The 27,880-nt window shown below is 29.2% G+C and overlaps 5 protein-coding genes and 1 pseudogene across 5 annotated transcripts; 3 read left to right on the top strand and 3 right to left on the bottom strand.

The window, feature by feature from the left end:
- Positions 1–7,264: 7,264 nt before the first annotated feature.
- On the top strand, positions 7,265–9,461 carry LOC111038660. The gene is made up of 3 exons (XM_022321856.1): positions 7,265–7,523; positions 7,585–7,676; positions 8,880–9,461. Exons 1-3 carry the CDS (start codon positions 7,265–7,267, stop codon positions 9,459–9,461), a joined length of 933 nt encoding a protein of 310 aa, XP_022177548.1.
- A 435-nt stretch (positions 9,462–9,896) lies between these two features.
- On the bottom strand, positions 9,897–10,384 carry LOC111038683. Its single transcript, XM_022321888.1, has one exon. The coding sequence runs from the start codon at positions 10,305–10,307 to the stop codon at positions 10,002–10,004; it is 306 nt and encodes a 101-aa protein (XP_022177580.1). The 5' UTR covers positions 10,308–10,384; the 3' UTR covers positions 9,897–10,001.
- A 1,883-nt stretch (positions 10,385–12,267) lies between these two features.
- On the bottom strand, positions 12,268–13,166 carry LOC111038652. The gene has a single exon (XM_022321844.1). It carries the CDS (start codon positions 13,144–13,146, stop codon positions 12,283–12,285), a length of 864 nt encoding a protein of 287 aa, XP_022177536.1. The 5' UTR covers positions 13,147–13,166; the 3' UTR covers positions 12,268–12,282.
- A 1,875-nt stretch (positions 13,167–15,041) lies between these two features.
- LOC111038666 lies at positions 15,042–17,296 on the top strand (annotated as a pseudogene).
- A 4,485-nt stretch (positions 17,297–21,781) lies between these two features.
- LOC111038644 lies at positions 21,782–22,349 on the top strand. The gene is made up of 2 exons (XM_022321835.1): positions 21,782–21,928; positions 22,019–22,349. Exons 1-2 carry the CDS (start codon positions 21,880–21,882, stop codon positions 22,288–22,290), a joined length of 321 nt encoding a protein of 106 aa, XP_022177527.1. The 5' UTR covers positions 21,782–21,879; the 3' UTR covers positions 22,291–22,349.
- Positions 22,350–26,740: 4,391 nt separating this feature from the next.
- On the bottom strand, positions 26,741–27,512 carry LOC111038674. Its single transcript, XM_022321878.1, has 2 exons — positions 27,052–27,512; positions 26,741–26,964 (listed from the first exon to the last, which is right to left on the bottom strand). The coding sequence occupies exons 1-2, from the start codon at positions 27,210–27,212 to the stop codon at positions 26,826–26,828; spliced, it is 300 nt and encodes a 99-aa protein (XP_022177570.1). The 5' UTR covers positions 27,213–27,512; the 3' UTR covers positions 26,741–26,825.
- Positions 27,513–27,880: the final 368 nt, after the last annotated feature.

A 27,880-nucleotide genomic window follows, 5' to 3' on the forward strand; every position in this document is an offset into this window, starting at 1 on the left:
AAACTGTATTTATGTATTATTAATGCAAGGAAATCAGTTTGTTCAAAAAATACTAGCTAAATATTGTAAAACTGAACATAATATGTGTACTTGTGAAAATATGTCATACGATACAGTTTGTTAAATTATGTATATGTCATACTTAGTAATAAAAAAAAATATTGATTTGTAAACGACTTATATGTGTTAATATTTGATTCAATATCTCGTGAACGCATGGCTTAGCGGATTAACGCGTGTAGTTTAATTTAAAATAATTTCAGGTAAGTAAGTATATATAATTCTCTCCCTCCTCCTGCATTCGATAATCGGCTATGTCATGCGTTCACACTTTTTGCATTTTTTTTTTCTATAAAAATCTTAAATAAATCTGCAAGGTTTAGTATATAATATGCTTGCAGAAGAAAAAACTGTTAGTTCAAATTATATCAACAAATTCGTCGAGTGCGCATTTGGCATCATGTCCAACAAATGGCGAATACTTCATAGAGCATTAGATGTGAACCTTTCATTTTGTGACTCAATTATTCAGGCTTGCTGCATTCTACATAACTATGTACACCAAAGTGACGGTGTAACATTTGAAAATACACTGTATGAATGCCCCCTGCCAGAAATGAACCCAACGAATGTGCGTAGCAATCACTTAGGTACAACGGCAAGTGAATATTTCGTGAAATATTTCACTTCAACCGGGGGATCAATTCCTTGGCAGTATAAAAAAAATTGAACAGTTCAAGTTTCAATAGACCATTAAGTATTAGTAATAATTTTATATGTAATATTAATTCATTTTTTTGGAAAATATAACTATAATAATACAATAAAATTTTCAACATTTTAATTATTAATAGTTATTTTGTTTTGTTTCATTACATTTTAACGATTTTTCACTTGAAGTCATTGCTTGCCAATCATTGTTTCAAATATTTCACTCCAAAGTTTCAAAATTAAGTTCCGGCCTGAGTGCTCTGGAAGTTTTGTGTTGTACATTGGAGGTCTACTTTGAACTGCTTGAATAAATCTTTCTACCCGATCACCAATATTAACAAATTCTAGAATAGAAAAATTCAAAATGCATTTTGTTAGCTGTAATGACTATCACATGATATCTGCTATTTATAGAAATTATCATGTTTTAACACATAATAATATTTGTGGCAAAATCTGATAAATGGTTATCAAACAGTCAAATTCTGTGTTATGTATAGATAGTTAATTTGTATAATGCTTATAAAAGTAAATCTAACCGTCCCAATGATATCATATTTTATCATAACAATATATATTGACCTATTACTTTCATATACCATAAAAACCCCGAAATCGATATTTTGGCAGGAATCATTTTAACTCTAACTCAACATTTTTAGCATGTGCAAATGAAATCAACCATAATACCAATTATATTTTGAGTTTTCGTATTACTTATTGTAGAAATATAGAATGTATATCGTAATCAGGTTTTTATCAACAATACAGCCACGGTATCAGAATATTACCTTGGGCTTACCCGAAATAGATTTTACAATAAATATGATAAAAACAAAAATAACAATTATTATCAATTAAAAATTGTAATTAAATAATTTACTTCCTCTAAATAGTTATTTCTAAATAGTAGATAGTCATTATACATTTTTTTTAAATAACTTTTGAAGAATTTTACAAAATATTATGTTTGGTCTTTGAACAATCGAGGCATTTTTGCAAGCCAAGTTCGAATTTCATACCTAACAGTTCAACCCATCACTAATAATCAGGGCTCGGGACTTAAAGCATTTGCTTATTTTTATGGATTGACTTAAAATGTAGCAGAGTGCTATAGAAGTGTATGTCATGTTACAACACGTTCAATTTTGAAATTTGAGAGTGCTTTTTTTGTTTTTTCAGTGATTTTTCAAAAAAATGTTTATTTCAAGTTAGGTTAGGTAATTATTGCTTTTTTAACCGGTTTTTATACTTTTTTATGATTTTCTCCTGCAAAGTTGTTTTTGATTGAATTAAAATTAAAAATAATTCTTATCTTATCTACGTTGTCGTGTAGTCCGTCGCCGTCCGCGGCATAGTTGCAGGTTAACAAAAATATTCCAACGCTCAAAATAGAATTGGATTTCGGAGAAACTAATTAATATAATTGAGTTCATGTTTATCAGTCTATCACTAATTTCTCGGTAAACAATATTATTTGACCGTCGTGGTTTTATAGGCGTGATAAATACAAATCATATTTTGATTTCAATGTTTAGTAGTCGATTGTCGTTCGCGTTCGTCGTGTTGCTTTCATTTCCGTATTTCGTCGCCGTCGTGCAAAAAGTGACCAAGTGAAAAAATATGGCCAAATAGTTACCATAGTCCTCCTTCAACTATAGAAAAAACGACCAAGTGAAAATGTTAAATATATACCAAGTTATGGGCTGTTGTATTTTGACTAAGTGTTAAATTTTTTTTTTCTACGTGGAAAAATTGTCCAAGTGTATTTGATCAGTTTTTACATAACATTCAATATATGACCAAGTGCACTTGGACAGTTTTGATACAATACGATATTGACAAAAAATATGTCCAAATGGCCACACTGTAATTTTCTTTTATCAACTATAAAATAAAATATGATAATAGTATAACTACTGGCTATTTTTGGCCCGGGGTGCAAAATTAATTAGGGGCCCGTAATTTTTTTTCAAACCTACCTGAATTAGGAAAGAGTCCTTAGTTTTATAAGTAAATACAAAAAAAAATTAAGAATGACATGTTATTTATGTGTAGAGATGTTAAAATATGGTATTTTATTTTTGTTTTGTATAATACCGTATTATACCAGTATTATACCGTATAAAACCTTGCAGTACCTTAAATTATAGAAAATTTAACAAAGGTGAAAATGGATTAATTGAAAAAATGGCTAGAAGGTCAGAAAACATTTAAAAAACACATAATACAAGAATTATTTTAGACCTAATTCACCAAATTAATTATAATATAAAAAATTATAGTTTATATTTTAAATTTTTATAATTATACTGTATTTTATTGAAGATAAATTCTATAAGTACTACTAAAAAATTAATATTTGAGTTACTAAAACTATATGAATATTAAATGGCAATAAGCCAATAAATTGATTGCAGTATGCTTATTACTTCACTGTTTGCATATCAAAATGGATAATTTAAGACGGTTATCTACAGACTATATAGATTATAGATAATATATAATAGACACGAATGATACGATGACACGATGTAATATTATAAATATAATAAGAACGGATATTGTAGATTTCTATTTTAATTTATCTTTATATTCTACATTACGATAAGAGTAAAATTAAAAAGGGCCCGACTGTGGCAATCGGGGGCCCGTATCATAAATACGAATGGGGGCCCGGGGTGCTACTTGGTGTATAGCAGTCCGCCCCTGAATAAATATAATTCATTATTATTGCTTTTTCAATAATGTGGATTTTTTTTCAAAAACATTTATACCTAAGGTCAAAAAATTCAATACAAGTGTAAATGCTTATAAAAAAAAATACAGTAGGTGCTTTGTATAAAATATTCAAGCTTTTTTTCACCCAATAAATAAAGTTTTATTGACATTCATAGAAAAAAAAGAATAAAAATAATTGGAAACAGAAAATAATACTGTTGAAGAAGATCGAAGCAGTTTTACTGCCCCAAACCGTGAGGACAGACACAAAAAAAAATTTTTAAAAAAAACACACATCATTGTAAAATCAATAAATTCATTGCTCCACTCTTTTTCAAATATAATTTAAATTTAATATCATATTATTAGATACACTATAGATGGTCGTCGGGTGATTGACATCGGATATGTATTCAGAAAAATCGCTAATATAAGGCATAAACCATTTGATTGCACTTTTAGTGATTTGGTACTAACGGGTGAACGCAAAATTGGATGGTATAGTGAATTTCACTTTACTTGTAAAGTTTGTAGGATAAAAGAAACCGTAGAATCTGAAGATCCCCATAAATCATCGATGCAAGTAAATTTAGCGGCTGTAACAGGGGCTATAAATGCAGGTCAAGGTTACTCACAGCTTGACATTTTAACTGCTGTGTTAAATATGCCAAACATGAGCAACTGCCTTTATCAAAAGCTCCATGAAGAAGTTTATAATTATACTAATGCTACTGCATGGGAGTCAATGAGTTCTGCAGCAAAAGAAGAGGCTGAATTAGCCATAAAGGACGGTGATGTAAACGGCGATGGGGTGCCTCTTATATCGGTGATAGCGGATGGTGCCTGGTCAAAACGGAGCTATAGGAGTAATTACAACGCTCTTTCCGGCGTAGTAAGATAAAAACATATTTGTAAATATAATCGATGTGACGGTACTACGTAAATTATCCTTGTAGGGCTGTATTGTTGGTGCAAGGACAAAAAAAGTTATATACTTGGGAATCCGTAACAAATATTGTTCTGTTTGCGTAAAAGCAGAAGTGACATCCAAAGAACCGACCACACACATATGTTTTAGAAACTGGAAAGGAACATCAACGTCTATGGAGGCAGATATAATTCTGGAGGGCTTCAAGGAAAGTATATCTATGCACAACTTGATTTATAACAGGTGATAACAACAGTATAAAAACTGTAACTGAACAATTTTTCGATTTTTCATTTTACTAAATGTTGAGCCAGGCTACAATTAAAACCAGGAAAAATAAGGGTGTCATGTATGAAAAAATGCTAATATAACATGAAATAGTAAAACAAATTATTTCTAATAGACTTATTGGTGACGGAGACAGTTCTGTTACAAAAAAATTAAACGCGGCTAAACCCTATGGACCAACACAACAAATAAAAAAAATTGAGTGCAAAAACCACTTACTAAGGAACTACTTAAACCGTTTAAAAGAAATGACGACAAAACGAAAAAGTACGAGTGGTGTGGTTGTTCCTGGTTTTCTCAGAAAATTATTAAATGACAACAAACTAAGAATTAGGTAAATACGGGTTTAGAGTGTAGGTGGAAGCAGTAGTCTTGATAGTTAATTTTTTGTTTAGATATGGATTAACAAAAGCTATAGACCACTGGAAAGACTTGCCAAATCTAACCCAAAATCAAAAAATAAGATTTTTGAAACGTGACATAGACAATGGGCCTTTCCATGTTTTTGGTTGTCACACAAATTGTGATTCGTAAGTATGGATTGGAGCATTAATTATGATTTGTATTTTCATGTTATTACTTTTTAGATATTTTTGTAAAGCTGATTCCACTTCTAAAAATAATGTGCCTGAAATGGAAGCATGTGGTTTGTGGCAAGACATAATTGCTGCAAAAAATATAGTAGCTTTTCACGCAGACAGCCTTATTCATAATTTGAATAATAATTTTGTGGAGTCTTACAACAGTGTAGTAGCAAAATTTGTAGGGGGGAAAAGAGTGAACTATTCCCTACGAGGTAAATAAAATATGATTTAAAAATTAAACGTTGATAATTTTAATATATTTATGCAGCATGTATTTACATAATAAGCGTTTTTTTAGGTTCGTATAACACTCGGTGTATGACAGCAGTATCATCGTTTAACTTTGGCCCGGAGTACATGCGAAGGTTGTTTAAACAGGCAACTAAAGAAAGTCCGGGAAAGTTTACCAAACGGTTCATTTGCAAACTATCAAAAAAAAAGGCCTACGCAAGGAGTAATCCAAAAATCAGACTCAACTTTGAGCAAAAACAGTATATTATTACAATATAAAATAATAATAATAATTACGATTTATAAATTTATACATAATATATTATTATTTTAATTAATAAATACTATATTTTTAATTCTTATTTTAAGAATATTCTAAGTCATTTGTATTACTTTTTTGTATTACTTGGTTTAGGTTAAAGAGCAAAAAATTTGAGGGCCCCGATACTGATTACGGCGATTTGTGTAATGAGCTGGGTTGTGAAGAGCTTTCGCTTTCAGCCGAGGAAGTGGAAGAGAAGAAATCAGATTTCCATATTATCCAGATTTCCATTATGAGCCCATGGCCAAAAAAGATTTTGAGCTGAAGTTGGGGTTAGAAGTATTGCCAGCGGGTCTATTTATAGATGAGATAATTAATTTTTTGGCTTGTTCTCCTGATGGGTTGATAGGACATAAGGACTTATTGGAAGTTAAGTGTCCTTATAGCGCTAAAGACATGACAGTCATCGAAGGTGTTGAACAAAAAAAAATCAAATTTTTGTCGGTCAACAACTCAGGCGAGTTGCAATTGAAAAAAACTGATATATATTACTATCAAGTGCAGGGTCAATTGCACGTGGCTAATAAACAAACCTGTTATTTTGTAGTTTGGACACCAAAAGGTAAGTATAATAATAACATCCAAACCTAATAAAGTTTTTACGTAAAATAATATGTTATATTTTTATTTAGATATTTTTATAGAAAAAATTGAGCGAGATGACGACTTTTGGAAAACTAAAATGGAAAGTCAGTTGATAAAATTTTATAAAAACTAATTACTGGCTGAAATAGTACAGCCAAAAATAATAGTATAACATGTATATGAATGTATATGAATGTAAATAAATATATTGTAAGATGAATTATATTACCTGTGTTTTACTCGTTATTAATAATTTATATTTTTCGTTCTTGGGATCATGTTTTCTTTTTTTATATGTACGTACAAGTGTACAACGTACATTATATTTGTAGGTATTCTAACTAATTAGAAATGTAAATAAGCTGTTGGTATAAATATTACGAACGGAAACGAGTGTCGTACAATATTAAGGCGCGTGCACACTAGCGTAACAAAACGGCGAACTTGTAACACGTAACAGTGTTCGTGTGTCATATACGTGTAACAAATCTTCGAACTTGTATCATACTTCTGTAACAAACCGCCGATCCGCCGATTGTCGGTATTTTGGCGAAACATCAAAGGATGATACGCGTTCATGTTACACCGTGTATGGACGAGATGACGAACATAATCGTGTAACATCATACGAATACTTATATAGAAAACTTATTTTCTATCAACAATTCATAAAGGATGCCTATGGCTATCGATTATCGAAATAACTATTTATAACTGGACTTGTCGTATCCGTATACTATTATTGTTATAGTGGATATTAATATACTACCTAACCTAATTATACCGTATATTTTATTTTACCATTTTATCCTAGCCTAGTATTAAACAAAATATACATTTAGTTGCCGATTAACCTCGGAGCAAACACTATAGTCGTTTATAAAATTTGTAACGATGGCGGATTGGACAAATGAAAATGTATTAAAACTTATTGAAATTTATCGTAGTAAGGAAATTATATGGAACCCTACAAACAAAAATCATTTTAATAAGATTTTAAAAAATGATGCATGGAATGAAATCGCAAGTGAATTGTCCGACCATATATCAACTGCAATCACATTGAATGATTGTAGAAATAAAATGGTGTCAATACACGCTGCATATCGGAGAGAAAATATGAAAATACGGAAAAGTGTAGGAACCGGCTCAGGTAAGTCAATATTACCTAAAGTAAATTATTTAATGGTTAAACATTAAATTTGTTAACTCAGGTACTGAAGACGTATATAAGTCATCTTGGTTCGCATTTGAAAGCCTCGAGTTTTTAAAGAACAAAGATAATCCTCGTAAAAGAAGATGCACGGTAAATATAGAAATTATTATACAAATATAAATAATTTAAAAAATATTGGAAATTTTTTATTTTATTTATTTTCAAATATTTAAAAAAAAAAATAGTTAAATATAAAACCGAAATGATAAAAATAACTAATAATTAATTTTTTTTGTAATATTTATAATACTTTTTTTAGATTATGCATATTCTTCTTGCCAAATAACATTTCCTTCATTAATACAGTATTGCATTACTTCTTCTCGTATTTGCATCGAATTTGTTGTAGATTTACGTGGTACCCTCCTTATTGGTCTGAGGGATGATATTTCTTCATTATTGGTATCCCGCCATGTTCCTTCAATAAAGTTTCCATTTACTTCAGAATCGAATATTCCATTTGGTGTATAAATTGCTGCCGAGTTATTATTTCTTCTTAAAAAATTATGAAGGTGTGTAATGGTCATAACAATTAGTTCTGATTTTTCTGGGTTCAATAACAGTGGCTTTCGGAGAACTCTAAATACAGATGACATAATACCGAAAACATTTTCCACCACACGACGGGCTCGGGAAAGTCTATAGTTAAATATTCGTTCTGGTGTGCCTTTAGAAAATAAGCCAGGAAAAGGTTTCATTATGTTGTCTGTTAAGGGAAATGCTCCATCTCCAATAAAAAAATATGGTATTTCTTTACGCCTACCCGGTAGTGGTGCTAACATTGGTAAACCTAGTGAATTAGATTTTAATTTTTTATTAAGTTGACAATCCTGAAATACACCTCCGTCCGAAATTCTTCCTTGGCAACCTGCATCGACGAATATGAAATTATAGTTCGCGTCGACAACAGCAAATAAAACAATACTGAATGTTGATTTATAGTTAAAATATTCACTTCCGGTATTGATAGGAGCTTGGATTACCACGTGTTTTCCATCCATAGAACCCAGTGTGTGGGGAAAGTTCCACTTAGTTTCAAAGTCATTTGCAATTCCCAACCATTTTTCTGGTGTATTAGGTACCTGAAGTAACATACAAAATAATTAATAATCCCATTATAATGCAATAATAAAATTATAAAAATAAATATTTCAACAATTGTATTTAACAGTAATTTGTATTACTAGCTTAAAATAATTTGCAAATTTTTGAAAACATAAATACAATTTGATTACAAAAAAATATAAAATAATTATTATTAATTATATATAAGTAGCTAACAATTTATTTTAGATGTCCGATGATAATGCTCCATGCGAAAGTGAGCAAATGCATACTGAGGAACCACAGATTATCTCAAAAAATCAAAATGCATCATCAACACTGACATCGAAAAAAAAGAAAATTATCGACGAAGATAGTAGTAGATTAGACAAAGCGTTTAAAATGCTAGAATCGGCGGCATCGGCCTCAGCTACAGGAACTAATGAAAGTCAATCATTTGGACAGTTTGTTGGAAAGAAATTAGAAACTTACAACCAACAAGTGAGAAGTATTGTTCAATATGAAATGTCAAACATTTTATTTAAAGCAGATTATGGATATTTTAATCAACAACAACCAACATATCAAAATAACCACTACAATTATTCTGATCCATCAACTTATAATTATAATTATAATCCACAAAATTATCCGACAAACATACATTCTTCTTCACTGCCACATCCATTTCTACCTCGTGATACTAATATAACATCTCACTCAGTACCACAGACATCACCAGCAACATTTACACAAACATCTACACCAATTCCATCACCCGTAAATACTTTTACTTCTGAAGAATTGGATTTCAGTGATATTATTAATTAATTATTATTTAATTTTATGAAAAAGAAAACAGTTAATTATTTTATTTTTATTTTAAAAATAAGTTTAATTTTTTAATTTTAAATAATTTGCATTGTTTATTAAGGATGATTTTTTTTTACTTATTTACTTAATTTTTTATTTAGCATGTAGTTATACTTTTAACAAATGTATTGTAATCTTAATATTACATTTTCTATATCATGTAATTATTATTTACTTTTGTAAAAAAAACAGTTAATTTTTTTTTTTACTTTTAACAAGAAGTTTTATTTTATTTTTTAACATTCAAATTTTCAATATTATTTTGTTGATTTAATTTGTCTTAAGATATTTTTTTTTTTGTTTATTTTTTTTATTTTTTTATGTAGCTATATTTTACATAAATTTATTGTAATTTTAATATAAACTTCTTACCTGAATGTTATCTTTTAAAACATCAATAATTGCTTCACACACTTCAGGCACTATGTTGCTTATAACTTGTTTTGACATTCGAAACAAATATTGTAAACTTGTGAATGATTCGCCAGTTACTAGAAATCATAGAGTTACTGCTAGCCTTTCCTGCACTGATATCGGTTTTCTTAAAATTGTTTCACTTTTAACAATTTTAGGCCCAATCAAATTTATAAGAAAATCAAAATCTGTTGATGTCATTCTCATAAAATTTTGAAATTGTCCATTTATTTCTTGTGTCCTTAAATCTTGTAATAAAGTGTTTCCTCCTGTCTCTTCACGTCGAGTATATAAATGCGTTGTCCACCATCGTCTTCGTCTTTTACTGTTTTTCTTCAGAGCGAGATGAATATAAATGTATGCAGCAGCAGCTATTTGGAGCGACATCATATATGTCTATACTCGGACACTGTGTAAGTAACACTGACGTTTTTGATGGAACAATTTAAATGTTACATGTTACAGCCTTGTTACAGGTACATGTTTCAAGTTAAATTTTTGTTGTAACATTTTAACAATCTGTTACGTGTTACAATTTCGCCGTTTTGTTACGCTAGTGTGTACGCGCCTTTAGGTATTTAATATTATATTATTATTATATTATTAGTTATTTGTATTGGACATTATAGTAGATTAGTAGATAAGATAACGTATTTGTAGACCGCTAGAACGGCATAGTGCCCAGTATCAATGAGTGGTGGTCTGCGGGTCGCGGGAGATATATACGCACGCGCATGCACATGTCAACGTGATCGCCAGATAGAAAAATTACTAGCGTGATTTTTTGCTCAAAACACACTTAACAGGAAAAACTCTCACACCTCGTAGATTGGTCCGATTTTCGTAATTTTTTTTTTGTTAGATAGAGGAATATTTTTTACAGGGCGCATTGGACTTCGATTTTTGATTACGTTGCTAAAAACAAAAAATAATACAAAAACTAAAAAGTTGTAAAAATGGATTAAATTCAAACTTGTAACATAAGACTTAGAAAAATAATTTTGAAAATCCAAGTCCAATGCGCCCTGTAAGAAGTCTTTCTCTATCTAACAAAAAAAAAATTACGGAAATCGGACCAATCTACGAGGCGTGAGAGTTTTTCCTGTAAGGCATGTTTTTGAGCAAAAAAACAGGTCGCGTGGAGGCCCCTTAACGTGTAGGACTAGATTTTTGATATTTTAATATATTATACCAATTATTCACAAGTCAAAAAAGTGAAACCAAAAAATAAAAATACAAAACTATTTTATGGATCTTGAAAATGAATTATCGAAAATCGAGGCCTCTAATTTTATATAAAACATCCATAACAACCTCTTCAAAAACATATAAACATAATATGTATATAATATACATAATTTATTGTATTAAAAATATAAGAATTTATACAAATTAAAACTTATCTCATAAAATAATTAGTCCATTAGATACATATGCAACACAACTATACGAATTCGTAATTACATTAAAAGTAACAAAAAAATTGAATTTATAAAGGTGATTTATTTCAATACCATTATATACATTCGATTATTTGAATTATTTTATTATTAATAGGTAGGTATGTTATAAAATAAAATATATTTATACAATATATAGGTAAGCGTAGAAAAAAAGTAAGATAAAAAAAATACATACATATTGACTTCCGAAAAAATTATATAAATGTTGTGAGCAGTATTTGACAATTATATAATATATAATATTATAATATAATAATACATTATATTAGGTATATAAATACGTACTAAGAACTTTCAATAAATTAATTTTTAGAACTTACAGGATTATAACTTAAATTAATGTTTTCTATGGCTGATTTTTTTTGCTTTCCTATTTAAATAAAATTTTGCTATAAAATATATGAAAAATACTATTATTACGAGAACTAAATATTTGTTCGTGTATATAAATTCATACGTTTTATTTACAGTAAGTGAATTTAGTAACATATCTTGTTGGTCTAATTGGATATTTATTTTATTGAACGCTTCTTTATTAAATTTAATATTTTTTATTTCATCGAAGTGAATAGGTTTGGGATAGGGCTGATTTGAAAAGTTGAAAACATTACAGCATGAATCATTCATAAGAGATAAGTCTACTGGAACTGAGAAATATGTTTGGTTTAATTTTTGCTCAGTTTGTAGTACACCTTTCGAGGTGTAAGCAATACACCCAGACTTCAAGTATAACTTACCAGAACTTTTAACTTTAATTTTTTGCGTGAAAGACTGTTTATTACAAATTATAGTTATTGTAGTGGGTTTATCACATACAAAAAACCAATGATTTTTGAAAAATGAGGGATACCACATTTCTGTTTTGAATTCAGAGATAAAAGTATCACATTGAGGTGGTTTAGTTACGGTAGTTTTTTTAGTAATTCTGTTACACACGTGGGGTCCGTGTCACAATTATGTATAATTTCATTAAATCCACAAACAAATATTTTCGCCACTACTTTACAGTTATTTAAATCTGGCCAAATAAAATATTTGGTCATTATTTTGTCCATTAACAAATACATAGAATTTTTAGTCATATGGAGAAATTGACCATGTTCATTAATTGAAATGTAAATCGGTAATATGTAATAAACGTTAAAATTTTCTATAAGGCACAGTGGAAATTTTAAAGAAAAAATAAATCTGTCATTTACTGTGTGCATTTCAATACTTAATATTTTGAATATTTCTTGAATATTATCCTCATCAAATTTAACAGGGATTTTCAAATCGTCCGGGAGAATAGTCTCTATATTTTTTATTTCCGATAGCAATTGGTCGGGTGTTATTATAAACGCATCTACTATATTATTCTGAACGTTAGAAATTACTCTTTGCAACCTACTTATAAATATGTCCAATTCAAATATAGTGTGTTCTATAAGACTTATCGAACTCAGAATAATAATTTTTCTGTCTTCGTTAGATATCTCAATAATCATTTCGTTCAATTTGGTCTCGCCTTCTTTCATATTTGCATCAAATAATTTCTTATTTTCATTAAATGATGTAACCGAATCGTTGAAATTAATTATTGTGCTTTTTAATATAGATATCTGATCATGAACAATACGCATAACATCTTTCTGATCGTTTTCTAATTTATTGATCGAACTATCATATTTTCGTACATCGTCAGCATCAGCTATTCCATACATCCATTTTAATACCGTACCCCCAAACTCAATAGATCGCTTCACCTTTTTGTTCTGTCTACCCATTTGTACAATTAAACCTATCTCGTTTTACAATTTATTCGCATGTTTTTTTAACTGATACAAAGTTATAGAAATTTCTTTGAACGCAATAAGTTCAATTGATTTTAACATTTGCCTAATATTTCTAAGACTGCTATTTAAAAATGTTAAATCCATATATGTATTTATTGTCCAACTACTTCCGCAAGCTCTACCATTACATATGAGTTCGTACTGCAAACCCGGGCTATCACTGGTTGATGTCAATTCAAACAAGCCTTCTTCATCATTACCAAACGTAGTGGTCGTCATTTGTATGGAAAATAATAACAGCAGTATTTGATGAATGATCTTCTCAACGTCCATATTAACTTCTTTTTACCTTCAGTGTCCAATAATTATAGTTAACGTACTATGACCACTATATATCTACAACAATAAGATAAAGTAAATTTAGATAATGTGCTAGGTATTAGTATGAAAAAATAATGATAATGAAACAATACCAATAATACTAAGGTCATGATTGAATTTTTTTAAACATGCAATTTCATTGAATAATATAAAAAATGTTGCATTTTTCTTTTATAGTTTTAGTATATTTGTCTTTGTTTGTTTAACTTGTCAAAAATAAAATTTATTTATAAAAAACACCCCTAAGGAAATTACAAATGATTTGACTTATTTTCAAACATATTATAGTTATTCAAATATAGCTTTTTAGTTATTTTATCTTAGTTAACATTTGGACATAATATGGTTGGTATTTTGGTAATTAAAACATTTACGTATTAAAAAACAATAATTAGCATTGTATTTTAAGTTCACGATTGTAAAACTTCTTTTATTTTAAATAAATAGAAAATTACTAAAGAAATATAGAACTATATCTAAAGAATTCGAATATATTAATATTTTGTATTAGCTTTATGTTTGAAAATTATTCAATACATTTATTTTTATTCGAATAATTATCTAGATAATATTTTGCTCAACTCTGATTGAAGTACTAAAAGTATATTAAAAATTGAATTAAAAAAAACTTTGTAAATTAAATCAATTGTCTTACCTGTTTCAATGTTTGAATTTCGTTTGACGAAAGTCAAACGTCTAATACCGAAGTCCGTGGATCTTTTGACTTAACGTAGTAGAATGGCGTTTTATGTTTATCAAAAAAAAAAAAACTTCAAAAACTATTCAAAAAAACACGGAAATTAAAATATTGTCGAAACACTGTATATAACAAAATCGTTTCTTCTATCTCGAAGGCTTGCATTTGATGGTGTACTCTGAATTACTGGTCAGTAAAATGTATTCGATAACGCGCGGAATATTGAATATTGGTTGTTACAATGATATTATTATTATTGTTATAAACCCATTTCATTTAGTGATATAAGAATATAAGTATTTGTAACATAAGCATTTCTTTGACATATATATATGTAACCATGTTAATAATGATTATTATAGCGATATTATGGATGTAACATAATTTTATCTAATAATATAATTACTTATATTCCGACTGCTTATCCAGCAATTCCTACCCTGGTCGTTGCACAGAGGGCTCCTTGGTCACGGCCGCCCAGTCAGTCGTAGAGTTAAACGCATTCAGGCAGAACCTCATTTGTTATGCAGAAAATCTATGTAATAAGTCTAGAGTAATTAAGCATTTAAGATATAGTACATTGTAATTTTCGTAATAATAAACACTTCTTTTAGTAATTTAATAAGCGCCTTTGCGTATATTCTTTCAAAATACGTCCTTGCTCTCTTCACTAAGAATAACAACGTGCCGGTTCACATCAATATCTAAATATATTAATTTTACTCTTTTAGTTTAGAAGTAGTTAAAGTGAGTGTGCTTGTGTTTCATTCCATTTAAAAAAAAATCGTTGTTTCTTAATTGTATGAAAATGGCTTTGCAGAATATTTTTTTGTTATCGAACCGCTCAACTTTAAACTTAAAAGAAGCCATTGAATTACTTAAAAAACCAAATTTAAACAGTGATGACGTAGTACAGTGTTATAACTTGGAACCAAAACCAGGTTTGTGGTATATGTGTGCGTATAATCAAAGTTTTGCTGATAGCATTGAATGGCAATCAACAGGCACTCGTTCATTGCCTGATGAAAAAAATCCCACAGTATTGGCCGAATACTTTTCATCCGAAAAAGTGAACAAAAGTGTATTTAGATTAATTTAAAAAAACCAATATGATGCTGTCTTGGTTAACTATTCAGATATAAAACCTACTGTTGAGAAATTAAAAAGAACACATGTTTCTCAAAAAAAATCCATCAAAAATATTATGAAAAACCGTTTCAAACTAATTAAAAAAGATAGTAACTCTGTTTCTATTGTTCCTAATGAACTAATTGAACATGAATCTTTAGAAAAACATGTCAGGTAGGTGCAATAAACGTTATGAATTGTTTTTATTATAATTGTGTTGTGCCTAAATTTATATTTTTTTTCAAGCAACAATTTTGAACCATATTTAGGAGATGATGGTTCCCTTCCAGGAGGTTCTGCCTGCTTTGTGAAGTCTATAGCCCAAATAGTACAATCTGATCAGAGTTCTCCTGCTTTATCACAGTTCAAGTAAGTACGTCTTTCTGATTTTACGTACTTCTCAGTTCTCATATTAACACATTTACATATTATAACGGTTGAATTTAAAGTCTTTAAACGCCACAATTCGACATACATTACGTTAAAGTTTATACAAAATAAAGAGACATTTTTTAAACTTATTTAAAACTAATCTATGTATATACTAACTTAATTTTAATAAACAACAATAAATCATAAAAAACTGTTTCAAAAATAAAATCAAGGAAGAAATTAAAAACAATTTATACACCATGAAAGGGTCAAGTGGTATTTAGTATTATTTACTATTTTAATATTTTGTACATGGAATACCAGCTTTATTTATATAAGATTCATAGGGGCCTAAAAAAAATTTGCTGACTTTTTGGAGGTCCCCCACAAGTTTGACCGCCACCTTCTTTTTTCGTATACTACATATTTTCATGTATCTTCAAATACTCATATATCAATCATATTATATATCATATCATATCAATTATAATATATTCAATCAATTAATAATTATTATTGGCAAATTATATTAATTTTTTCGCTCAAAGAATACAACTAATGTGTCTGATTATTAGAAAAATGTCTTGTCACAAATGTTTTAAATTCTGAACGGAATGATGAATGTATTGGTTTTACAATGTGTGTTTTAGATTCTGAACAAAAAGATTAATGTATTGATTTTACAAGGATGTGTGCTTTTATTTTTTTTTGTCTGGGGACAAAATTTGCTTCAATCTTAAAAATCAAGGGTGATTTTAGGTAGCAAAGTGAATGTACTTTGAGGGGTCATAAGTAAAACATTTCAGTAATATAGAAAGTTTTACATAAGTTTATCAATGAGTGATATAAAAATTATCAAAATACATATGCATAATTGTTTTTCATAAGCGTTTGAATTTATAAAATATTGACAAAATTCGTCAAAATCACGAATATTTGCAAACTATTTTGAAGTTCAAAATGTATAAATTTATTTGTATTCATAGCTAAGAATTGAAAATTTAATACAAGGTTATCCATAGGTTTTGATTACAATAATTATAAAAAAAATCGAATGAAAGTCAATTTAACAATTTTTACGGGAGTCTAAAATTAAAATTTTTTTTGTCTGTGAAATATCAAAAAAAAAACTTTCAAATTTTCTTTTTGTTTTCTTTTTATAATTATTAGAATATTAAGAATGTAGGATAACACAAATTTTGTAATGTTATTATGATAGATGACACCTAAATTATTACATTTTTTCTATCAAATAAGGAACACTCTTCTGTATATATTATTTTTTAATTTCAAAAAATGTTTACATATGCCCACGGGCGTCAGAAAGGTAGGTAATATAGTAATTTTTATTTTACATATTAAATGTTAAAGAATCAATTTTATTTATTTTCTTATATCAATTCTAGCAGCTTGAACCTTGATGTAACGTCAAGTAGCATTAATTCATTTGCTCCTATCTCTAACAGTACACCTGCAATGGCTGAAAATCCTTTTATCACTGTAAAAAAAAATCTATTTGGAATTTCCGAACACAGTATAACAGATATTATGAATCAAAGTTAGTGCGAAGAACTGCATTGATCAACTTCAACTACAACTTCAACTACTAATGAAGAATCTATAAATGCTGAGAAAAAAATTGTTTTTACATATTATTACCTATTAGAAAACAGTGTGTTGGCCGATTTAAGGAAGACTATTTTAAATTAAAAATGAAATTACCTTATCCCACCATCCCAGCTAAGAATTGAAAATTTAATACAGCGTATCTTATAAGTTGTTATTATTGTAGTAAAAATAAATCAAAAATCGTTTTACAACTTTTTTTTTNCCGAAGCCGGCAGTGAGTCCAACGTAAAGCCGCGTATACATGTGCGAGCCGAACCTATCGCGAACCAATAGCGACAATTATTTGGACGGCATGTTGAACGTCTATAGAACCGCTCGCAAACCGTTCGCGCCGATCCATCGATAGTCGGTTTTTTTCACGAACACAACGCGAGCCCAGTGTAAGTTTGTACGGCGCGTAGACAGGTTCGTCAGTTTTTACGAATATCATTATTTTTATCATGGAGTGGTCAGAGGAAGAAACTATTCAGCTTATTGATATTTACAAAAGTAAACCTTTATTGTGGAATCCTAAACACGAGGATCATTTTAAAAAGCATTTAAAAGAGGATGCATGGAGGGAAATCGCAGCTGCTATGGCGGAGAGGTCTATCGATGACTGCAAAAAGAAGGTTGTTTGCTTATTGGCTTCCTTCCGGAGGGAGAAAGCAAAAATAAAAAAGAGCCAAAGCACAGGAAAAGGTAAGTCCATATTGTTATTATATTATACAAATGTTTATACATGTTTTGAGTTAAATTCGTAATGCGCTGTTTTTATTTCAATTTGAAAAGTGTTGTTTGAATTTATTAATAGCATACTGCACACGTCATTACCAATGATAATATTGTAATTATATAAACTATTTATGTTGAATACTTATTTTTAGCGTAACAAAAAACCCTAAGCCGGGCCTGGCCCAGGTCCTGGGCATCGTGTTTGGAAAAGTAGTAAAATTGGTTTTAAAAATTGTTTTATTTTCGTAGCATTTAAATATTGTATATGTTTTATATAATTAGTAAATATCAAAATAACAAAATAGGTTCAACGGAAAAACATTGATAATAATAAATAATATTTATGGAGCAAATAGTAAAGTAAACCGATTTTATTAGTAATAGTATTTAGTGTGTGTTCGTTTGCTGTTGACATCGGGTCTCGTAATAATACAATAATATTACAATGAGTTGTCGATTACGTGATAAATATCAAAAAATTTAAAGTGTTGGTGTAAAACATAAATCTCAAGGACGGCCCTGCCAGCAGTAATTTGTCAGATTTGACTAGCATTAGTATGAATATGAAATAAAAAATGTGTTTATTAATACGTTAATCGTTAATGTATTCTTTCTGTTCTGACATTATTACATTGCAATTATATACGAGTACCTCTATTAATTTTAACAAAAATTCAATTTTTACAGTATATATTACATTTTTTCATTGGCGCAATTTGGGGGGTGCTTGGGGGTGCTTAGCACCCCCAAAATTTATTTGTTATTACTTATTATATTATGTCATAGCCCATAGGCATTAGAATAAATTTATTTCTAAGACTTTTCACTTTCATAATAATAATAATATAAATATTATATAATAATACCTATCTTATATAATATTATGGGTAATTTATTGTTTAAATTGATTAATATATTACTATGTATTAAAAACACAAGAAGATTTTATACTTCATAGAACGATAGTCGATAACGATTACGCCGAAACGTCTATCGATATCGAATATTCGAGTATCCCGTTAGCTTATCAATTTCTTTCACGAATCTGGTAAATACAAAAATCGTCTAAAAATAGAACGCGCTTAATCAATTTATTGTCGATCCGAACTCCGAGGTGACCATTTCGATTGCATTTTTCTGTGAAAACACACACGTTCCACCATCAGTCCACACTCAAGTGTCTGAATCGTGAATCCTATGCGTCGTACGTGGTACGTGTAAGGTGTAAGTTAGGCGTTTACTGTTTACCCTTGCTAAGAAAATTGAATAATATTATTATTACTCAAGTTGTTAATGTTGTTATTGCTTTAAAGTTTATAATGGAAAATACTAAAAAGATTTTTAATATTTTCAATTTTGAAAAAAAGTCAAAAAATGATAAACACCAAGAAGTAAGTTTTGATATTTATTAAATACAGAAAAAAACATTCTTTATAATCATCTTAATGATAATTTTAATTATTGTTATATTTTTAAATTTTTTTAGATGAATTCTGAGGTTGTTGATGACCCGGACATTGAAATTGTAGAAAAAGATGACGTTATAGTTAATCAAACTGATACTGATTTTGTTGAAACATTACCTTTTCAACACAACGAAAATAATCTCCAACATTCCGATTTGGGAAATCTCGCTACTGGACCATGCCGTCCTGTTTTAAATGTAAGTTAATAATTAGTAAAATTAATAACAATAATATTGACATTATTAAATAATTGTCAGCAATTTATATTATATTTATTATTTATCGTAGCTAGTAGGTATTAATATTATTCATTTAATAATTTAATACCTACCTATTTAAAAATTAAAATACTTTTATTTGTATATATTCAATATTGTAGTATAATAATAAATTACATAATAATAAATTACACTATCATGTAGATTTATAAACAAACTAGATTTGGTTCGCAAAACAGATCATTTGGTAGCCAATGGTATAAACAATATACTTGGTTGGAGTATAGTATGAAAAGCAACGCAGCATTTTGCTATGCATGTAGAATGTTTGCTGATGAACTTATTGATGATGTTTGGACAAAAAAAGGATTTTCAAACTGGCAAAAAGTATGTTTATATTTTGACTATTTTGGTTTCTGAACAATATTACTAAAAAAAATAAAAATAAATCAAACCTTAGAGTATAGGTATATATTATACCTTTATAATTCATAAAATATGTACTTAATTTTTTGTCTATTTAGCTTAATGAAAAACTGAAAAAACATGACAAAACAAAGCGACATTTAGTTTGTGTATCTAAGATGTCTGGGTACTTGGCTTGTAAGAAATCTGGTTCTGTTATGGTAAAGCAGTGTAGTGGCTATAAAGAACAAGTGGCCAAAAACCGTACCTATATTGGTACGCTTATTGACATCATATTATTTTTGGGGAAACAAGGTATTGCCTATCGAGGCCACAGAGAAGATGCAAATTCTCTAAACCAAGGTACTCTTAAGTTAATTTTAAACTGCATTTATATTTAATAACATTATGTAATATTTTAATTATTTTTATAAATAATAAGTTTATTTTTTCAAGAGTATATCTATATACATTAACATTTTCAGGTAATTTTAAGGAATTATGTAAATTATTATCAAATTATCAGCCGGATTTCAAAATCAAATTTGATGAAACAACAAATTAAACTAGCTGGTCTATTCAAGATCAATTAATTCAATTGTGTGCAGAGAATATCAGAAAAACTATTGTAAAAGAAATTGAAAAGATTGGTTTTTTTGCTTTAATGTGCGATGAAGCTAGGTTTGTTTTATGCATTTTTCTTATAAAACTCTTATTTTTTAATGCGTCAAAACTAATTAAATTGTCATTTAATTGTAGATGTTATAGAGAAGAATAATTGTCAATTTGTGTGAGATACACCATTGACTTGGATGTATATGAAAGATTTTTGTGTTTTATTGATGTTTCAAAAGGACAAACTTCCAACCATATTGTCACTGCACTGTTTGAATGTTTTGAAAAACAAAAACTGACTATGTCTAAAATCAAAATAATTGCACAATCATATGATGGCGCCAGTGTTATGTCTGGACACTTACGCGGTGTTCAATCAAGAATTAAAGAACACTATCCATACGCTATATACACTCACTGTATGGCACACCGCCTTAATTTAGTAGTTGTAGATACATGTAAGACAATAAAGGTAATATTAAAACAAATCAAAATCATAAAATCTATAGATTTGTAGATATTAATAAAAAATGTCTTATTATATTTTTCAGAATGCAAAAAATGTTTTTAATATGCTTGAAGCAATATACGTACACTTTTCGCAACCATCAAAAAATAAAAAATAATGTGAAATGCAAAGAAATTTAGGATTAAATAAAGGAAATGTATTAAGAATATGTGATACAAGATGGGTGTGCAGATATAAAAATTGTGTTGCAATGTTGAAAAATTATTCTAGCATTCTTAATATTCTCAATGATGAAATCGAAGGACAAGTAGATAAAGATGTAGCACGTGCATTAGGTATTATTATAAAACTTTAATTTAAATGTTTTTTTAAAATTATATATAGTAAATAAAATAATAATAATGTTCACTTTTCTGATTTGTAGGTATTTTAAGTTCTATTAATAAATTAGAATTTATAATAGTTCTTCACATATTGAATGAAGTGTTATCCATTATAAATGTTTTAAGCAATCAACTTCAATCTAAATCTGCTACCTTGGGAACATCAAGTAATATAATTCAAAGTGTAATTTCTACTTTTGAAAATCAGAGGAATGAAGATAGTTTTTTTAAGCTTTGGGAACAAATTATGGAATTCGCACAGTTAAACCAAATAACATTGGAATTATCAAACTCTGGTAAGAATTAATAATTTAAAAATGTGTCAAGAATAAGATATTTTTAACTTTAATACCTCAGTATTAATGTTTTTACTTTTATATCCTTAGGAACAAAATCTAAACGTAAACGCCAAGAGCCACATCACTTACAGAGCTATAATCTTGAGACCTTAACTGGACAACAAAGTGAGTCGGAATGTAGAACAATTGACAATGAGCATTGGAAAATCATTTATTTTCAAATAATTGATTCTGTTATTGTCAATTTAAAGTACCGTTTTTCAGATGAAAGTTTAGTTTTAGCTAACTCATTAGACAAATTTATGAAAATGAATTTTGAAAAAGGTTCATATTTCATTAATCATTACAAGGTTAGTTAATGTAATATAGATTAATTCTGTAAATAAAATAATCACGTGAGGGTGATATAATTTTTAGGATGTTGTAAATATTGATTTAATGTCATTAAAAGCTGAAATGTTGCTGACAAAAAATTGTATAGAAAATAGAAATTTGGATTTTGATATACAAGGAATAAAGAAAGTGGTGACTAAAGATGTTTTTCCAAATTTATTTAAACTTATTCAAGTAGGATTGACAATTCCTGTAAGCTCGGCTACTTGTGAAAGGTCTTTTTCGTCGATGCGTCGTATAAAGAATTGGCTTAGGACAAGTATGGGACAATCGAAATTTACCGATTTGTCAGTTATCAGTATTGAGAGAGATCTTAGCACTAAAATTGATAAAAATAAAATTATAAATAACTTTGGTTTGACTCCAAGACGTATATCTTTAATATAATAATTAAATAAAAATAAAAAATGTATTTACCTGTATTTATATAGGTACCTTGAATCTGTGTTTTATTTTCTTTAATATTATTTTTTTATAAATTATAGATTAATAAGTTAATGCGATGAATGTATAAATGGTGTTGTGGTAAGGCCGTAGGGGGTGTGGGGGGCAAAGCCCCCCACGAGTCACTTTGGTCAACTTAAATCTAGCACCCCCATAAATTTAACCCAAATTGCGCCTATGTATTTCTACTATAACATCTGAAAATAGTAACGTCTATTTGCCCTTCAATGAAGCAATAGTAAACGGCAGCTTGGCAATAGGTATTTACATTTACAGTTATTTATCTTTAATATTTTTTAGTGTTCATATTTTTTAATAATTTATTTAAAAAATTAATATAAATAATACATAGGAATAGGTCACACGCAACTCTCCGAATTATCTTCTTCGATTGAACTCCCATCTCTCTCTTCTACATCATACCTGCATAATCTATCTATTATAAGTAATTCAGTAAATGATGCTGCAATCGAAGAAATGATAAAAGCTGGCGAGAGACAATTAGCAATTCAAAATGGAAATGTAGACGAATATGGTGTACCTATGTGCACTGTTATAGCTGATGGCCAGTGGTCAAAAAGATCTAACAAAACAAAATATAACTCATTTTCTGGAGCAGTAAGAAACGTTTAAAATTTATAAAAAGATCAAAATAATTTAAATTGAAACATGAATTATTTTTCAGGCGACTATTATAGGATTTAACACTAAAAAAGTGCTATTTGTAGGAATACGAAATAGTTACTGTTCTGTTTGCCAGCGAGCTTTAAATAAAAAATGTGAGGTGCCTGTTCACGTTTGTTTTTTAAATTGGAAAAAGTCATCTACAGCTATGGAGGCAGATGGTATATTAGAAGGATTTTCTAATAGTTTAAATATGCACGGATTAAAACATAATAAACTTATTGGTAAGAAATAAAACATAAATATTAGATAAATAGAAACTTAAAAAATATTCGTAATTCGTAAGATCTGAAATATACAACGAATATTATAAATAATTATAATACTCGTAAGTTTCTATTATAATTTATAACATTTCCAATATTAGTAGTATAGTCATAACTTGAATGCATAATATAGTATTGATACTCTTTATCAGGTGATGGCGACAGCAGCGTCACAAAAAAATTAAATGAAGTTTTACCTTACGGACCCGATTTCAAAATTCAAAAAATTGAATGTAGGAACCATCTATTGCGTAACTACGGAATGAAATTGACGGCTCTTTCCAAAAAAACTGAGTATCCAGTTGTAATTCGTAAATTTATCACAACACATATTTTACGTTTTCGTACAGACATAACAAAGGCTATCCAACATCGATTGAATGAAAAAACCTCAATTCAACAAAAAATAACAGGTTAATATCTTATTATTTATGTATTGTATATTTTATTCATTTATACCTAATGCATTGGGCTATAATTTATCGGAATTAATTTTTGTTTAAAACAATTTTATCTACATATATATTGATTATATTTTAGATCTCAGAAAAGATATTATGAATAGTCCGTATCATCGTCTAGGACAACACAACAACTGTGCTCCGTACTTCTGCAAAGGAGCAAAAGTTGGAGAAACAAATTTTATACCTGAAGCTGAAACAACAAGTTTGATGTCCGATATACGAAATATCGTATACAGATTAGCTGCAAATACAGAGAGCTTGATCGAAAATACTGACAACAACCAATGCGAACAATTCAACAGCTTAATCAATAAGCACATCGGAGGAAAACGAATCAATTTTACGCAGGGAAATAATTATAAGACACGAGTAGAAGCTGCAGTTGTTGCGTTTAATTCTAAAAATTATAAACGCGCAGTCCAAAAAAAAATTATGTCTAGAAGTCCAGGTAAATAAAATAATCTAAATATTATAATTCATACCTATATCTATAATAAACAACTAAATTGCTAGTTTTATTTTAAATAGGAATGTTTAGTAAAAAATATGCAACAAATATTAATAGAATTCGGAAAAATACCATCATGAGGAGACGAAAACTTTTTGATAATGGTGTTGTTCGTATGAAACACAAATTTACATTCAGTGCACCTGATAAATATTACGGTTTAGCTGAGCCCCTAGATCAGCGTTTCTTAAACTTTTTTATCCGTGGAACCCTTTTTTATGTGCACTTTCACCGTGGACCCCTAACTTTTTTTAGCTTTTTTTTATTGAGCTCTTAACAATAAATTATTACAGCTCGACAATTAGAACCACTACATTGTTTCAATACTTTCAATGCGTCATTTTATGTAAGGAATATTTGCAANCCCCCCACGAGTCACTTTGGTCAACTTAAATCTAGCACCCCCATAAATTTAACCCAAATTGCGCCTATGCATTTTTTACTTAATGTATTTCAATTACAAATTATAAAAGTAAATTAAAAATATTATTTTATTAAACTTAATTAAAGATATTTGTTTAACTCACAAATACTAAATATAAACGAATATGGCCATCAGACGTGTAGCCTTTTTCTTTTTTTCAGGAGCTGATGAATTGTATGTAAGTAGGTGGTTTGCTTACAAACCTTTGCTGTTTATGGATGACAGGGATTTGCCAAGAAAAAGGTTGTGCACGGTATGTAAAATATATTATTTAAGCATATTGATTTTGCCATGGGAGAACTCCTTCATGTACGCAATAATCAGCTATTTCATCTCTTATCTGTTTACAGTCAGGGTTAGATCTTCGGGGGATATGTCTTAAGGGTAGCATGGACGTCATTTCTTCGTTAGCTCTCCATGATCCTTCAACTAAAACTCCGTTTTGATAATAGTCTAATGTACCTTGTGGTATGTAAAAAAATTAGGCGAATTGGTCCTTAGATAATTGTGTAATAAAATGACACACATAACAATCAACTTGGCTTTTTCGGGCTCCAAAAGCATTGGTTTTCTTAAAACCCGAAACACTGAACTTGCTATACCAAAGGCGTTTTCGACGACACGGCGAGCTCGACTTAAACGATAGTTGAACACTCTTTGGGGAGTTCCTTTAGCATAACTTCCAGAATACGGTTTCATAAGATTACCGTCAAGGGCACCAATGCAGTGAGGAAAATTCCATAGTGTTTCAAATGCCCTGCTTATCTCTTTCCAAGCTATAGAAGTGGTGGGAAGCTGAAAAATAAATTTGAGTTTATATTTAATAATACTTTGTAATTGCAATTAATACAATAATCTATAAAATCGTTTTGAAAGCAAAATTGTCATTTAATAAAAATATTTGATAATTATAGGAAATTTTGGACGAGGTCGAAGATAGGGTAGATATAGAAAATGAAAACGATGATTCTGCTACAACTCTCAACATCAATAAACGAATGAAGGTAAAAGGAAGTGAAGCCAGTACATCAATGATGAAAAATGCTTTTGAGATATTGAAAACCACTGCATCAAAATTAAACAAACAACCATCTCAACCAGACGAAGTATCTTCATTTTTTACGTATGTTTCATCAAAAGTACAAAAATACTCGATTCAAGCGCAGAAAGGGATTCAGCATGCCATGTTTGAGATATTGATGAAAGCTGATGAAGGATTTTACGATATCCAACATTCGTATAATCAGCCTGCTACAAATTTGCTGCAGTACAACGTACATCATCCTGAAATTAGACGCACTGAATTTATGTTGTCTCAACAACGAAACTATCAACCTCAAATGCCTTCAACATTTGGAAACTCACAACCGCCACAGTCATTCACACCAATCAACCATACGCAGCTAACATCTCCTGAATCACCAATGACTTCGACTTCGGGAAACTCACAACCCCTTCCCCCCAGTCATTCACACCAATTAACTATATACAGCAATCATCTCCTGAATCTTCAATGTCGTCGAGAAGTTTTGAAGATTTCATATAAAAATTGAAAAATATGTTAATTACAATTACAATTAATTATAAAGGTTTATAAAAAGTATAGTAATTTCATTTCATTTCAGTTTAATGTATTCTGTTGTATAATAATAAAGTTTAACATGTTCTAAGAATATAACATTTAGTTATTTGATTTATTACCTTGATGTACCTAATCATTTAATTCTTCAACAATAGCTGTACATACGTCTGGTACTATGAGTGAGATTGATTGTTTTGATATTCTGAAAACGTACTGAAGACTAGTATAAGAATCTCCTGTAGCAAGGTACCGTAATGTTACCGATAATCTGCAATAATAATACATGATTGTAATTATATTAACCCTATTATAAATATAATATATAAATGCATATATATAACATAAATAAGTCTACCTGTCTTGAGCCGAGATTGGAGAGCGGAAATATGTATCTTGCTTAGAAATTCGTGGTCCAATTTTTTGTAATAGATTCTCAAAATCAGTTGGTGACATTCTAGTAAAAATTTTGTACTGACCGCTTATTTGCTGTGACTTTAAATCCAATAATATCTCCATACCATTCCTTTTTTTGTACAAATCAGTCTGCCACCAACGTCGTTGTTTTCGCCTTTTTTTTTGACTTTTCTTCCAAATAGGCCATCAATATAGTCGCACTACTCATTACCAGCATCGCATAATCTTCGGAAGACATAGTTAGTAGTTACTAGTAGGCAAGTACGAACGATACTGCCGGTATTTCGGTAAGTTCGTTATTGGTTCGCCGTCGGTATTGGTTCGTGAGCGGATCGCAAGTGTGTACGTGAAATTAACGAACATGACACGAACACTTCGCGAGCGGTTCGTGATAGGTTCGGTTCGCACATGTATACGCGGCTTAAGAATAGTCAATATTATATAACTGAAAATATTAAAATAATATAATTATATACATAATTTTCAGTGTGTTTGGGTCGGCTGTTGGGCGGTGGCAAGTGTCGAATGGTAAGTTTCAATTGGACGATTTTTTAAATTTATTTAACATTGTATTTTTTTAAAAATTTTCAGAATGAATAAATGTTGCTGTATACATACTTTTGTGTAACTTTTATTATTTATTATTTCCTTGTTCCCAATTGTCTTATGAACTGTAACTGTACGTTTGTCAATTGACAATTGTGTGTGAGGTGTGTCATTAAATATTTTAGTAGTTGGTTAACAATAGTAATATATTATTATTAGTAGTA

The sequence above is a fragment of the Myzus persicae genome, unplaced genomic scaffold, assembly GCF_001856785.1.
Source record: "Myzus persicae strain clone G006 unplaced genomic scaffold, MPER_G0061.0, whole genome shotgun sequence".
Classification (NCBI taxonomy): domain Eukaryota; kingdom Metazoa; phylum Arthropoda; class Insecta; order Hemiptera; family Aphididae; genus Myzus; species Myzus persicae.

Coding starts and splice junctions, on each gene's coding strand:
- LOC111038644 (XM_022321835.1), top strand. CDS start 21,880: ATGGAATTCGCACAGTTAAACCAAATAACATTGGAATTATCAAACTCT. Junction 21,929..22,018: donor ATTGGAATTATCAAACTCTG/GTAAGAATTAAT, acceptor TTATATCCTTAG/GAACAAAATCTAAACGTAAA.
- LOC111038683 (XM_022321888.1), bottom strand. CDS start 10,307: ATGATGTCGCTCCAAATAGCTGCTGCTGCATACATTTATATTCATCTC.
- LOC111038660 (XM_022321856.1), top strand. CDS start 7,265: ATGGCGGATTGGACAAATGAAAATGTATTAAAACTTATTGAAATTTAT. Junction 7,524..7,584: donor AAGTGTAGGAACCGGCTCAG/GTAAGTCAATAT, acceptor TTGTTAACTCAG/GTACTGAAGACGTATATAAG. Junction 7,677..8,879: donor CTCGTAAAAGAAGATGCACG/GTAAATATAGAA, acceptor AATTTATTTTAG/ATGTCCGATGATAATGCTCC.
- LOC111038652 (XM_022321844.1), bottom strand. CDS start 13,146: ATGGGTAGACAGAACAAAAAGGTGAAGCGATCTATTGAGTTTGGGGGT.
- LOC111038674 (XM_022321878.1), bottom strand. CDS start 27,212: ATGGAGATATTATTGGATTTAAAGTCACAGCAAATAAGCGGTCAGTAC. Junction 26,965..27,051: donor CCAATCTCGGCTCAAGACAG/GTAGACTTATTT, acceptor TTATTATTGCAG/ATTATCGGTAACATTACGGT.